Below are 16,208 nucleotides of genomic sequence, written 5' to 3'. Positions count from 1 at the left end.
TGTTTCTCTGGGTTACTACCTGAGAACAGATTTGAATGAGGCTTCATGCTATGCTAATACTCTTTGGCATTCTCTTAGCCCTCAAGTGTGACAGGACATCTGAAAGAGAACTACAGCCTTTGTAATGAGCTGTTCTTTTGGGATTGGCCACAACAAAAAAATTCCTGTTCTGGTTTAAAGAAAGGTTTAGTGAGCTTCAAATAGCTGATATGCAGCACTCAAGGTACCTTCATGCTAACTACCTTAGCTTTACCATGTAGGAACAAGGAACAATCCATACCAGCTTACTGCACCAGTTAAAAAAACCCTTCATTATATTCTGTGTCTACACAAAGTTGTGCTTTGTTGAACAAACCATTTGATAGTTTGAGCAGTAATCCCATGTTGCAGTGTTCTGTTTAATGGAGTGTAAATAGCTTTAGCATGAGCCAGCATGGTGTCATGATGACATGGCCATGCCATCATTAAGTTCCTTTGTTTAGAGGGGATTGCATCAGCCACTGTTTCTGTTCTGTGATCTCTATTTTCTTGTAGAAAAAAAATAGATTTCTTTCTCTACCTTTTAATTGTGGTATCTTTTGGGTATTTTGGGATATGTACCCCACAGAGTTAAACAATTTCTGATAAGATTGGTTTAGTATGTTTGATAAAAATTGCATAGGTATCTGATAGGTTAAGCCTTAATCGTTACTAATAGAGTTCTGTAGCATACGCATGGCTGAGACATTTTCTGTTTCGACAGCCTTAAGAGAGAGTGTTAAAAAAAAATAAATGACTAGTAAACAGTAAAAAAAAGTTAAAGAGAGAGACTGGTGACTTCTGTTCAAGGGATCGTTTTTTCAGAAGTGGAATAAGGACTGTGAGGGAGATGCTTAATGGAAAATCTGTATCTCATGGGATGTTACCAGAGAAAATGAGCCATAGCAAAGTAAGCAGTTTTCTGTTGGTTCTCTTTATTGTAACATAACCTTCAAACTGGTACTATAAAACAAATTACTGTAGTGCGTCCCATTATTACTAGTGCCTAATAAATTGAGTATTCTGTACCCCTGTTCAATCACACCACCACCATCACTATATAGATTTTAGCATCCCTGCTCCAAAGCTCTGCCAAGGGTTTGTCTGATGTAGTCCTGACTTTGTCCAAGGATTATGGTAAAGAGTCTAATATGCTAACTGCAAATGAATATTATGTGTCACTGCTTTCCCTCCCCTGCAACTTACCAGTGGAAGTTCCACCAAGGAATAATTCCGGCTCTTATGCTTCCTTAGCCAGTAAGGGAACTGCAAATGAAATCTAATGCTTGGTATTGGATGTGTTTAGTTGTGGAGAAAGAAAAGACTAGAAGGCATGAAGCATAAGAGTATTGGAGTCTAACTGGATTCTGTGTTTAATTATCATACAGGGGAATATCTAAAAGTTAATCTGAAATATAATTCATGCATCAATCATGAACTTGTCAGTATGTTGTTATGGTTCTTATGCATCATCACCGTTATGGTATCTGAATTAAATGTAGAAAGCAGCAGTTTATGGAAAGTTAAGTTCCTGTTTTGATAAAAAATAAAGTCATAAGGTAACCAGAATGCGATCACATTTGCTAATGCTTCTCTCAGCTAAGCCTTACTGCATATTTGATTCTAGCACATCATTAGCTAACATGCTGATGCTGATGGACTCAGAACATTCATGCTCTAACACTGTGCTATTGTGTTGTTGTTCAGACTTCCTGAACAAACTGGGGAGTTTTAAGGTATTTCAAACTGAAACAAAGAAATACTAGTATTTTATTTAAAGCACTAGCCAGCAGTCTTGGTCTGAATGAAAGAAAGAAGAGGAGGGGAGAGGGGAGGGGAAGAGAGGAGAGGAGAAAAGAGGAGAGGAGAGGAAGAAAAGAAAAGCAGGGAAGAGAAAAATTTTAAACTAGACATAAACTCCAAATTAAATTACTGTGTTATTTATCATTTGATTACTTATTATTGCCAGATATATACCTGAAATACTGCAGTATTCAGAAATTCATTTAATAAAGGATAACTACATTAGAAGTAATGGCTCAAGGATTTCACATACAAAAAAAATATTACCAGAAGGGAGCAAATTGTCGTATACCGGTTGTTCCTTAGAACCTACCACGTTACTGCCTCTGGGCTCAATGCCTGAAAAAATGCCCCTATTTCATTTCCTTGAACTGTAATACAATCAATCCTGCTGGCATTAACCACTGAATGCCAACACTTAGGAGCACACCTATAGAACAGCTGCTGCACTGTGGAGAAAATAGGACTTAACTTCTTGTTTGACCTTTGCTCAGTCTAAACTCTGGTTAGCTGCATATTTACTCCCTTATCAGTGGTACTCACCATCATTTACTCTCAGAATTATCCAAAGTTCTGCACTTTTTTCCCCCAGTAATGTTGAATCCATCTAAAACTAGTGGAAAAACAGAAATTGTACTGCATGGTTTCTGGCTATGCATATTCATGTAGCACTGAATACAATTTTCCATCTAGGCACAGAAATGAAATCAATTCTGTAGTGATTTATATGTTCTTTTTGTTGTTTTCTTTTTTTTTTTTTAATATAAGTTCTCTTCTGGGACTACAGCAACAGAAAAATATGATAGAAGAAAATACATTTGGAATGAACTAAAACTGGTAAAGGAAGAGTACTTGATTCATTTTAGAGGAGTTCTGTGATCCTGAAGTTGTATAAATGATAATGTGAAAATCTGGCAGCCTCCTTATTTTTTCCACTGTTCAATGAGATGCTCAGTTTGCTTTGGGATTAGAGATGATAAGGAAGGCTTCTCTTTGAAAACAGAATAGATGTTTCTTGGATATTAAGATATATGAAAAAATATTATTTGAATCATCTGAGGCCACGTAAGGAAAAAAAAAGAAACAAAATCTTTTTATTATAGCAAACAGAACCCCATATTAATTGAAGTTTTGGAATATCCTGCTAGGAATTTCTTTTCAAGCATTTTGGGTATTGCTGATAAGTTTTGGTATTATATTTATAATCATAATTTGCTAAATTAATCTATCAGAGTTCAGACAAATTTCTAGTTTAATTGTAATAAGAAAGATTCAGGAAATATTGAAATAATGAAATACTGAAATTAAATTTTGAAAGAAACAGTTGCAAAGAAGAGTATATGATAGATTTTTCATTTTATTTTGTAATAAAAATATTTTCAGGGTTAGGATATTTGGACTTATAGACCACATTGTTAGAATGATAGAAATTATTGATACAAGATTAGTTTATTTTTAAAAATAAGTTATATGCTTTTTAAGCTTCACTATACCTTTTATAGCTGCTGTATCTAAACAAAAGTATATTATTAATTGATACACCAAAAGTGACCTTCAGTGAATTTAGATCTTGATTATTAGCTGTTTTGAAGAAGAAAACCTGAACTGCAGCTAACCTCTTAAAGACCATGTTATGAGAGTTAGGAGTGAGGAAACAGTTGGGAAAGCATCGGCACCAGCTTGAACCACAAAGAGACGGGTAGCTAAATTTGGCACATTCTTGGAGCTGACAGTAGTCTCCTTACTACAGTGCAGCTAAGAAGTGACAAATGCATGCATTAGTGTGGGCTACCTGGCAGGAAAGGCGAAGTTTTCTACTGAGTTGGTCATGGAAGAAAGCCCTTCAGTCTGAAATGCTACATGGCAATCCAAGATGAATAAGAAGTCAGACAACTTTGCATCACTTTGACAAATGCAGTCAATACATGTTTTTATAGGAGCTGGAATGAGGGGTAACTATCTGTTACAGGATTTTTCCTTTTCAAGAAACATCAGTCTGTCTACAGCTTAGCTTAAACTTCCTTCCCTTTAATAGCCGATCTCTTCCAAGCCTTGTTGCAGTGGGTGTACTAGTGACAAATGATCCATTTAATAAACTGATGTTGTCTTTTGAGACTGTAGCTCTTCACTAATATGCTGCCATGTGGTCATACAACACTAAAATAAACATAAGGGTATTTTTTACAGTTGTGTTGTCGCATACATTCTATTACCATTTTATTGCATTTAAATATTAAATTATTTATTAATTGGCTATGAATGAGCTACATCTTCAGCTTTATGTAGAGAAGTACAAGCCATTATGAACTTTGCTTTTGTGACCTAATGAAAGTTTTTGTTATTGTGTAGTGCTAATTATATGAGTTCAGAATTAATATCACTCATACTCGTCTTTTAATTGGGTGGAATATAAACATCTGTGTTCCTGACAGTGTTTCTCTTTAGCAGTTACATTAAAAGTTTATTTGATGACAGCAATAGAACGATTATATTAAATATAAGTTGAAATGAATGTCTACTTCTATTACGTCAAACAATTTACAAAATCTCTCCTAACAAGAATGCAGAGTTACTGCTATATGATAAAAGAAATCGTTGCATAAAGTCATTAAAAGAGTCATGCAGACAAGAGTCGCTAGCTGCGTACATTAATCTAATGAAAATGGAAAGCAAAAATCTTCTAACTGATTCATAATCATTTGGGTTGAGGGCTCATAATCAGTGATGTGGCAGATAAAAAGATCACTGATTAAAGGTTTGATTGTGGTGGAAACATTATGGAGATGTGTGTGACATGCTGACAATATAAAATAAAATTCACTGAGTGATATTTACTTGCATTTTAGATGATTTTGTCACTTCCAAAATGCTTCTATGAAATTATTCATTAGTCATTAGTTTAAACAATATAGTAAAATACTTTTTAAGTGTGATATGGATGTTTGGCAGGTGCACTGTGTAATGAGAGTGTAACTTCCAAGATTTTTTATCCAGTGACTAGAGCAATTTTATCATCTGCAAGTAGTTGGTATTTAGAAAGGAGTGGGACTTGTCTTTATTTAGTGATAGCATGTGGAACCTTGGTCTCTGATGAATTTCTGGCTTAGTATTTGTAGAATCACAGGATGGTTTGTGTTGGAAGGGATCTTAAAGATCGTCTAGTTCTAACCCCCCTGCCACGGGCAGGGACACCTTCCACTAGACTGGGTTGATCAAAGCCCTGTCCATCCTGTCATTGAACACTTAATCTTTCTGTGCAGAAGCATATGGCTTGCAACTGCTTATAGAGTAGGTTATACAGTGACTTCAGGTTTATACTACAGTGCCATGGTCAGGACTGTGACTATATCATGTAAAGAAATTGTACCAAAGAGCTACATTATAAGAGTTTCAGAAGAGGATTTTGAGCGTGGACTGTTGCATAGCTACTCAGGTACCTAAATAACTTGTCTGAAGATAACAAATTCTTTAGTCTGCAATTGTTAGTATTTCGAGGATCAAACTCAGATTGCATTATTTAGGATACATCGTTTATCATGATTTTAAGGTGCAGTGTGGGTCTCTTTTCTCATATTGGCACATAATGTGTTGCATTGATGGAAAATTCCACGCTTGGTACTCCAGTAACGGGCTTCATAGTTGCATAGTTGGAAAGGGTAGAAGAAGGTTGAGACATGTTTTGTAAGGATAGTTGAGGACAGTTGTTCCCCTGCCCTTATTAGTTTCATTTATTACCAAATATAACAGAGCCAGTTTTTATCTTATGATAAATTCTATGAATGCATGTCTCAAACTACTACACTAAAAATGGCAGCATAAACCTAATACTAGGTAATATTTTTTTTCAAATAAAGGGTAAGTACTGACAGAAACTCTTAACTGCAGATCGAAAATTGTTTCTTGAATATAACATGCCATTTATACAAAAAATGATCTTAAAGCATACTTGAAAGGAATGCAGTTATTTGCCTGAACTTATTAGAGCAAAGACAGCAATGGCAGCCATTTTGATGGAAAACTGAAACTCCCCTGTAAGTAAATGTGAAATAGGGTTTCTACAATGATAGAAGCTTGATAAATTTGCACTGTACAAAGTGCAAATTTATACATTCTTTATACATTCACTGTATAAAGAATGAAATAGAAGTTTATTTAGAATGGACAAGTCATGTTACAGATAGACTACTGTATACTTTTAAATGGTGTTAATTTCCTTTTTACCAGTTTTAATTTATTGAAATTAATAATAATCTTTGAGGTTACAGTATATTTACACAAACATTTTTCATTAATCATAATAATTGACAAACCTACATTAACTCAAAATGTTGAAAAATCAAGCAATAACTTCAGGATTCCTTTTTTTCCTTTTTTTAAAAATTATTTTCTCTTTTAGAATTGGGTAGAAAAGGCAGAGAAACAGAAACTATTGTCAGACACCCTTGACCTTTCAGAGCTGTTTCATCCTGACACATTTCTCAATGCCTTACGCCAGGAGACTGCAAGGTGAGGGAAAAATATTTGTGCTACTATGCCATTGCTCCCTATGTGTGAAGATGGTTATTTAATTTTCAGGACACAGATGCAGCATGTTATGTCAGTTGCTTTAATTAATCATCTCATTTGTATTTCTTGCCTTGAAGTAAAATAACTGTGAGTTACTTGTATAAATGCTGATTGTTATTTTTTTCAATTAGAATAAAGATGTATTTTTCTTCAGAGTAAGAGTTAGTATGATATGGTACGCATTGCAAATACATTGGGTTTAGTTTTTTGTTTCATTTCCTGTTACATGTCTAAGATTTACTGTATATGTGTTTCCTTTGCAGAGTAATGAGCTGTTCAGTGGACAGCCTTAAATTTACAGCTTCATGGAAAGGGCGAATACAGGAAGGCAAACTCCAAGTTAAGGTATTTTACCAGGATGTTTTACTAGAATTTTTAGGATGTTTTGTTAGCATAGTCCAAGTCATCTGTCCATAAACTTTCTGGAAAACTAAGGCTGGTCAATAGTATACAGCTACAAAAATGGTTGACAAGCCACAAAAATTAGAAAAAGATGGCAGTATCTTTTTTATCCTCCCTAGTCATAGTGCTCATTTTAAAATTAAGCTTATTCTTGCTGTATTTTCTTCAACCACCTCTTAGATAAAAATTCAAGCTGCGATTCCATTAGTTAAAGTCTAACTCTTCTCCAGAAGGACTTGTGTCATGTAGCAAGGGGAAATAAACATATAAATCAGTCAAAGGCCATACATTAGCATTTGTTGAAGCACTGAAAAGAGACCTCTAAGGAAGTAAACCAAAGTACACTGTGATATGGCTAGTTTTTTATATGGTAAAGACCTGACAATTTTTAAATTAATTAACTATTTAATCTTAGGCCTACAGCCAGCAGCCATGAAGTGACCACTGATTGCTTAGACAGCAAAGTTTGGTTTAATTTAGCTTCTTAACATTTCATGTAGAATTGCCACTTTGGCTGAATCCAGATCTCTGGGCACCTTTTTTATACCTAATTTTCTAGGCAATTGACAAATAAGTTTTCTACACTATGTGTTCCAACAGGTATGTTGGTCCCATGATAATCCTGCACAGCTCCAAGTTCTGTGTTCAGCATAGAGCAAAAGCACTTAAAACTGCATCCTCACAGAAACGTGTGACTAACGCAGGGCACTCACCACGTGACTGTTTTCCTCATGTGCAGCTAAAGCAAGCAGATTGCTAGACTAGGAAAGCAAGTGGCAGGGTACGTTCTCTAGTCTGATAATGCAGGCAGACAGAAAGCTGTGGGAGAGATTTGGGATCTGGGCTGGCTGCTGACGCTGTCTAAAATTATTAATACAGAATGTGTAAGAATTCATATTCCTAAAATCTTAATAGATTGTAAGGCCCGTAAAGATAACTGTAATCATCCAAACTGACCTTTATACAATACAGTCTTTAGAACTTTGTTGAATTAATTCCTGTGGAACTAGAGAATATTCTTTTGAGAATTATTCAATCTTAGTATTTAAGTAAGAGTAATGGTTGCCTACTTTGTTTAATGAGAAACAGATAGGAGTCTAGAACTTGGACATAAATAAACCAAGGGACTTTTAGGGCAATTCAGTTCCTTGAAATAAACCTGGTATATGACAAACCTTGGAGCCTGCAAATCACATGTTCTGCAGTGACAGATTCATCTAAGACTTCTATCAGTAAGCCAAAACGGAGTTTCGCATCTCAGGCCACTCATTCCAGTAGGCTAATTATCAGCTGTAGATTCTAGGAGCCTGAACTTCTTCAAAATCATCCTAACATCTTTGAAATATGTCAGAAGTCGATGTCAAATACCTGAACTCCATGCATGAATAATTTTAGCTCAGTATTTTCATATATTAAAAATAATCACATTATTTTACGATTGCAAGATTGAAATAGCTGCTTGGAAAATAAAGAATTAGAGGAAAGAGTTTTATAGTTATTAAACTTCTAATTGTAGCTTCTACTATGTGAAAATTTATGTGGTGAATTTTTGGTAATACTAGTTAAAGTGTACTCTTAGCAGTCTATGTCATATGTAGGCAAAAAGGTTAATGTATATTCTCTATTGCCTTGCTAGAATGAGTCTTATGTTCCAAGAGGAACCAAAAATAAAAAGAGAATTTTGTTTAAGAGCAAATTCTCTGCCACAGGAATAGTACAAGCAGTTAGACAAGTGGTTATTTTTAACAAAACATAAGAATCCTGTCAAGTTTCTTCATTTGGTTTGAATATTATCTTTACCTCTAAGAGCAATATTCATTTAATCTCTATTAATAAGTATTCACAAGTATTTTCACTGCTCCTTTGAATCTTTGATGAACAGAAAGGCTTTGAAACCCATTGCAATGCTGAATATTTAGGTTCCTTACCTTTAGAATCCATCTTCATGCTCAAGGAAAACTGGGGAGAAACTTTCACATTAGTAAGGCTAAATACCACATGCACTGTAACTAGGGCATAAAAATGTCATTGATTCAGAAAAATCGTTCTCTAAAATGTGTCTTGTTTGATAAGGATCCTAAGGATTGCACATTAGGCTTGGTTTATCTTACCAGTATGAATTTTAAAACTGATAAAGTAAACATTGTATCTGCAGTTTCAAGAATTCAGGCTAACCTTGTGGAATGGGGAGCTATTTTGAGTAGGGACTCAAAAAAAATCAGTCAGCAGAATAGATAAGTCCTTATACACATGCTGTGGTGAGATAGCTGGGACCTTGGTTTATCCCACCTAAATCAGAAATTGTAGTTTACCAGACTCCCCTGCAGGAACCAGACCATAGTGTAGGCTATTCTGAGGTTTATGAGTCTCAATTTATGCTAATGGTGCTATTTCACTTTGTATGACTAATTCCACTGAGAGACTTGATTCTGTACTCACATAATTGGGGGACTCTCTTTTAGGATATGGGAGAGTTGTTGAAACACATAGGAATGCAGATGAATTTAAACCTGATATTCACACATACTTTGTATAACTTTCTTATTCACACTGTCAGTTAGGGAGTGATTTGAAGATACGTTCTTTTAGATTTTTTTCCTTGCCTTTAGTTTTAAAAGTTTTTGATGGCTTAGAATTTGTTCTTATAAGGAAAAGGAGTAAATTTCTTTATGGTCTATATGACGAAAATGCTTTCTCAGTCTTGCTGTAATTTTAAAAAATGCATCATGCTTCAGCAGTTCTAGACATTTGACCCTTCTATGCCAAAAAATGCAAATAATATACCCTGTGATCATCTGTAAGTCAGAAGCATGCAGTGGCAGAACTGTCAGTGTACAAACTACAAAGTAGACAGAAGAACACTCAATCAGGCCAAGAACACACCTTAGTATGTATGAACTATCAAATCAGATGGTAAGTTATCAGTGTTAATTCAGGTGATAATTTAGATTTATGATGTGAAGTAAATCTCTTCTAGTAGGCTGTGATGTATATTTGGTTTAGAATCAATCTGTGTAAAATTACACCTTCTTTAATATCCCTTCAGACTGCTTTAACAAAAGGTACTGAAAATGTATGGCTATTGCACGCTTATCACATACTGAAATGCAAATACATCTCTTCTGTTTGCTTTGTGCACTGATTGTGCTGTTGTACAAAAGCAGATAGTCATTCCTTCTGGCATTCCATTTTCTGTTATTGTAGAAAAGAGGGAAAGGAAGAAACATGACAAGAAATTATTCGGTAGTAAGTACTATGAGCTTGCGTCGAACTTAATATAAATAGTGAAAAATAAAAAATTATTGCAAGTCTCAAATACATAATATCGGTATTAATATTGAAACTATATACTCTTAGCAATTGACAGATATATTATTGTAGGGCATCCTAAGAGGTCTTTTTTTACAGTATGCCCTCATCCTGAAATGCCAATAAATTAATGATGGAGGCCTGTAGAGTTAATGAAGTGAAAATATGGCTTCCAGAAATCTGATGTAGTTTGCATCATTTCATAGGAAATTATGGCATTAATTGCAGAAAATTCGAAATTTTGGAAACAGGCATCCTTTAGACCATGGTATCAGCACACTTTCTACAAATGTATTTTAAAAAAACATGGTCTGTAATGTTTAAAAATAACTGTTGTGAACTTGAACTAGTACCAATAATTGTGAAATGCCAAATTCTTTGTAAGAATTCAAATTTTAGAAATCATGGTCAAGTCTAGCCATTACTCTCAGCTGTGTTGCAAAGATACTATGATTATATTACAGATGCTGTGAAATCCATGTCCTTCATAGTAATTGTAATTTCTCTACAGTGTTTATCATAGCAATGAGCACATGGCTCTGGAGTACTCAGCCAGACAGTATCAGAAAGTATATTGTTCTGGTGTTGTTGGGTTTTTTAATTAATGTCTTTTAATATTGCATCAAAGTAAAAATTTTGGTCTTAATCTTAAAAGGAGTTTCTAACATTGGTTGAAGTTTTCCAGGAGACCAAATGATATTATTTTATGTAACTATAATGTCAAAGGAACCACCAGTATCAAAAGAAGTAACGTGGAGTAGAAAGAGATTTTTCAATAGGTGACTCACTTCTATAAAAATTTCTTTTAGAGATATTGAGGATGGCCAGACCTTTGAACACTCCAACACTAAATTTTAAAACCTCTTCATCAGGCCAATCTTCCCTCAATAACTTTGCCAAATTCATTTATTTATCAAATTAAACTTTATAACAAAATTCCCTGCAGAATGCAGGAAGGGTAGAATGAAGAACGCAGGAGATGAATCTTTCTAATATTGGTGTGATAGGGATAAGTAAGAGCTTTGAAAGCATTCTATCAGAAGTGTAGTGAGATAAAGTGTAATCTAGGACCTATGCATATAATAAAGTGAGGTCTTAAGTATCAGTGTTAACAACAGAGACCTGTAGGAAGGAGTCTGTGAGAAAGTCTCAGTACAATCATTAGTAAGACTTTCTTCCTTTTGTACCGTTTATGGTATTTTTATTCATAATCTTTCTTCTTGGAAGACCGAAGTGGCACTGGAATGTATATCGGCTGTTGTTAAAGATTACTGACACCCCAAATTCTTTTTTTCTGCATAAAGCCAACTTTTTCCAAAATCTCTCTGAAGAGATTTTGAGTTTGAAAAGAAACAGTGGAAAATATCAAATGTTAACTTTGTATCTTAAAAGCAACATACCTGAAAAGATCACAATAAACTTGGCAGAAGTGAGAATATTGTCACATTTTCATGATGAAGAGCAGACCTTAAGCTTTTGAAAAGAGATTGAAGGAGTAAAAGCGTTTTTGCAGTTCCAGATAGTAAGTATGAAAAATGTAATTAATTTCACTGAGGGCTTCTTATAATAATTTGTGGAAGTTAAAGTTAGACAAAAAGTCATACTGCTCTGAAATTTCCATTTGGGTTTGTTTTGTTTCAGGTTATCCATAGTTTTGAAGGCTTTACTGTAAGTTCTAGTCTTTATGGAGCACAGATTTCTCCAAAGAGTGTTGTTGACTTCTCTGGTCACTGTCCAAGGAGAAACACAGCTTTGTTCTATATATTTTTTAAAAACCATGTTTCATAACCATTTTTTTCATATTAGAATATGTACATCTGCATTTCACACATTGTAAGGATGAGTCCCCGGATCCGAGTTAGACAAAAGTATAAGTTTAAAGAAGAAAATTCTTGAAGAGTGCAATGCCTGTCTACAATCAAAAGAATAATTAGATATTAAAAATGCAAAAAGTAATCTTAGCTAGTACACAGTTAGTAGACAATTGACAAAAAACCCCTAACACCTGGGAGGAAAGCATTGCTTTGCAAGCAGGACAGTAACCCCCATTGTGTTACTGTTTAATTCCAACTTTTCTTATCAAATAATTTTAGAATATTAAAGTTACCTAAGAAAATTATTTCCATTATATCTTCTATGATACTGATCTTCATTGTAATATCATACTTTAATCCATTTTTAAAATCTGGTACACTTTTTAAAATACCTTGCAAGAGAAAATGTATTTAGGAAATGGTATTTTTCTCCATTTTGGTTATGTGGTCACTCATTCAGTTTACAACAGCATTCTATTTCTTATTCCAGCACTACTTTGTTAATATTGCATTTGGTGAAAGCTGACATCAGTATTACAAATTTGGTTCGGGGCTTTAGTATGATAATATAATAGACAGATGACTTTCAGACTGTGGTTTCTGTTAGATATCTGCAGCAGCTTGAGTTAGCCTTTTGAAAAGCTACACGAAAGTTATTACTGGGTTAAATTTTATTACTGTTATTACTGTTAAAATTGAAGTTCTCAGCAGGTAAACTGACAAATATTATTATTATTTATACTGGCAAACTAGTATTATTTGTACTGGGAAAATAAAATGATCAACAAATATTGAAAATTTTAGTTAGAGGAAATCCAGAATAGATATCACTGTCACTGATTTATGGAAGACTTCAGTGAAGAAAAAAGGGAATGTTTAGTTCAGAGGCTGAAATTACTTACTAATCAAAAGAAAAAGCACTTGAAACATGTTACATATGCATAGTTACTTACAGAAGCATCTGTGATTCTTATTTTTTTGCCAAATAACAGTTAATCTAAGAAATCTTGAGTTTTGCTAAAAAAAATTTTCTCTTGTGTTATTTCACTATATTTTGTTTGCCTCTGCTGAAGCTGTGTAACCACACATTCCATTCTTTGAAAGCTGCGTTCAAACTTCCAAGCAGGAAGCCATGCTTATTTCAGTGATTGTTCTTCTCTTTGCTAGGCATTGTAATGATTGTGTCCTTGGCTGTTGCTATCATAATTCCATTAATCTAATGCCAGGCAACTGCAGTTTCATAATTGATTACATTTACAGCTATTTTTCTCCTGCATTTTAAAGAATTTGAGTTCAAATCAGAGGAAGTTCATGCCAAAGTGTGGTCCAGATCTTGCTTTTAAATTATGTTTCCTAGTCTCATGCAGAACATTCCAATAATTAATTTCCTGTTATTTAAAACTTTGGTCACAGTAAAAAAGTTCATCATTTATTAAAGCACAGTGTAATCATTATTGACATTTCAAATCTGTTCTATATGTTTGAATATTTTATATTTCCGCGGCAGATCAGTGGCTTACAACTGGAAGGTTGCCGTTTTGATGGAAATCGACTTTCAGAAAATCTGCATGATTCTCCCAGTGTGTCATCTGTTCTCCCTTGTTACATGGCCTGGATTCCACAGGTACTAAATTATTAAAAGCCCTGAACTATCAAGACCCATAATTTGATTTCTTTTCTGTGTAGTAGCTTTTCAGTATGATGTTGCTGACCTGTTTTCCCCTTCATTTCAAAATAAAAAGCCCAGTCTTTACTAGGAAAAGCAGTTACTTATTTTATGTAAAACAGGAACTTATTATAATTTTGTCGATATTCTTTAGCTTCTATTGCTTAGATGAAAGCAAGGACTTTATTTCAGTCATAGCTTTTTTTTCCTTGTCTTTTAAAATCATTAGCATATTTTCAAAAGTCTATTTAGTAAATGTGTACATGTGTTAGAGATTTCATTCCTAGAATATATTTTCTTTGCATTTTAAACCTTAAATTAAAATACAACAGCACTATAAAGATAATGGTGTGAGCTGTAAGCAAAGAAAGCCTTTCCCCTACTTAAACTAATTTAAAAATATGTCAATGCTTGCAGATTTTAAGATGAAAGTGAAGTAATCCAAACAGTAAAAATTGTTACTGCTTCTGTCCTCCAATTATCATAGCAATCTCCGATAAATAATGCAAAAAGTTACATGGAAAATATTCAAGGATGTGTCTTATGACTGAAAAAGAGCTTATTGTAGAATTCATCTCACCTAAATTTAGGTGTCTCAAAGTTAATTGCCTGGTATGACTTAGTTGCCTTAGCTCCTTCTTTGGTCTCAATAAATGCTAGGTATCTCAGGAAGCCCATCCCATCCAAAGGTAACTGGGTTAAATCTCTGTCTAGGTGTGACTCTAAAGACAGCCTAGATCCCTAACTCTGGGACAGACAGGTGAGGAGAATCCCACAGACACTTCTAAAACAAAATATATTAAGACTTTCACACCAAAAATCAAGTGAAAAATAGAAAGTGAGAAGTAGGATGAATGCAGTTTTTTTCCCACATCCTGTAGACATTAACTCATCAAGCAAATGAATTTATTAACTGTAGTCTATTGTTTGGCAATCCACATAATTCAGCAGTTATCTCTTGAGAGAGCTAATTTTGGTTAGAAGACTGTCAAAAAAAAGTTCACTGGGCTAAAGAAGGCGACATTTCAGTTAGAATTGAGTTTATTAATTATCATAGATTAGGACAATGATTAGATTTGTCATATATGGTGATAGATATTGTTCAAGGAGTTCCACTGCTATCACACTACTGTATCCCAACTTTTCTCTCATTGTTATATCCTGCAGTGGAAGTATACCATTCCATTACAGTATAGCAGCACTGTACTAAGATGTGGAGCTTGAACACCGCAGTAAATGCTTGCCACCATCTGCACCACTGCTCCCAGCTTGGATGGGATAGAAAATACCGAAAATTTAAAAAAAAAAAAAAAAAGGACTGAAAACCAAAACACAAAACCTGTTACAAAGTTGACCAGTGAAAGATTTTTCAGTTCTTAAGTAGTTGATAAGGTTTGTTTTGTTTAGATAAATGAACAGATTTGTAATTTACTTGAGAGGTGGTACATGGGATAAATATGGAATTGGCAGGCACCTTAATATATTGGCTCAGAGGTAGATGTAGAAGGGTGGTAATATGCACGGTTTTCCATGGTAACACCAAATGGTAAAATATTGGAAATTAATATTGTAAGTAGCCTTCCCATTGTTCTGAAAAACATTCATCTTGTCTTAGAAATAAAACAGATTCCTAAGTATTTTTCTGAATAACTGTGTTTAATAAACTTCAAAGATAAGATCCAAAAGTTGTGAGATCAGCAGAGAGCTTTATCTATAAAATATAAAAGTGAGATAGTTCAATAATCAATTAATCAAACTTTGTCCAATGTACTTCATATTTGAAATGAATAGCAGCTGAAGTCTTTGTGCTGGAAAAAAATATGGTTCTTATAAAACACATACCAGAAGCTGTCAACTGCCCAGATTTTAAATTCAAAATGTCTCTAAGGAAAGCTTTTCTGAACTGTTCTACTCTTGACTTGTTTTGCTATGAGCTTCTCTGTAAAAATTGACCATAATCAAACACTGTGCTCAGAAACCAGGGCAGAATTGGACATTATGCATTTCCCCTTATTTCATTACCTCTCCTTAGCAGAAGAGTGCATAAAGTTGAACGTATTATCTTAGGATTCGTAGGTTTTGAATTTGTTTTCTTTTCCCCATAAAATCTCTTTTTAAATCTAGTGAGCAAAAATGTATGTATTTATAATGCAATGCTTTGAGGTAATTTTCAACTAAAAAAAAATAAACGTGAGCTCTCTAAAAAGAAAAGGAAAAAGTAGCCTACATGATTTCTCTGAGAGAATCCCCTCAAAATGCTGCAGTGGAATATTTTGGGCTAATAACATGGTGCTTATTCTCATTAAACTGTGAAGGTCCTTTCCAGTTTTAATTCGCTGATAGATCCCAAGCTGTGAAGGGTGTCACTAAAGGGGATGGAACTGTGTTTGAGGCAGTCTGACAAAAGAGGATTTTTGGACTGTACTTAAGCCAAGGACATAAGGATTTGTGGTTCAAAAAGACTTTCACAGAATGGCTTTAACCCTCAAATAATGTGATTCCTTAAAACATCAGTGCGATTGAGAAAGGCACAAGAACAGATATTTGGACCCTAGAAGGTGTAAAAAGAGGTCTTTGAAGGCAAACTGGCTGACTTTTGGCTCCCAGCTTTGGCAGAACTTAAATTCTCT

At 34.3% G+C, this 16,208-nt stretch overlaps 1 protein-coding gene across 1 annotated transcript in view; it reads left to right on the top strand.

The window, feature by feature from the left end:
* The window catches only part of DYNC2H1 (dynein cytoplasmic 2 heavy chain 1), a 152,118-nt gene that overhangs the window by 133,288 nt on the left and 2,622 nt on the right, over positions 1-16,208 (top strand). Inside the window, exons 77-79 of the mRNA XM_032679259.1 lie at positions 6,218-6,327; positions 6,651-6,732; positions 13,420-13,536. Coding sequence (XP_032535150.1) covers positions 6,218-6,327; positions 6,651-6,732; positions 13,420-13,536 — 309 coding nt within the window. The remainder of the gene's footprint in view (positions 1-6,217; positions 6,328-6,650; positions 6,733-13,419; positions 13,537-16,208) is intronic.

The sequence above is a fragment of the Chiroxiphia lanceolata genome, chromosome 2, assembly GCF_009829145.1.
Source record: "Chiroxiphia lanceolata isolate bChiLan1 chromosome 2, bChiLan1.pri, whole genome shotgun sequence".
Taxonomy (NCBI): Eukaryota; Metazoa; Chordata; class Aves; order Passeriformes; family Pipridae; genus Chiroxiphia; species Chiroxiphia lanceolata.
This window is presented reverse-complemented; position numbering and strand designations above follow the sequence as displayed.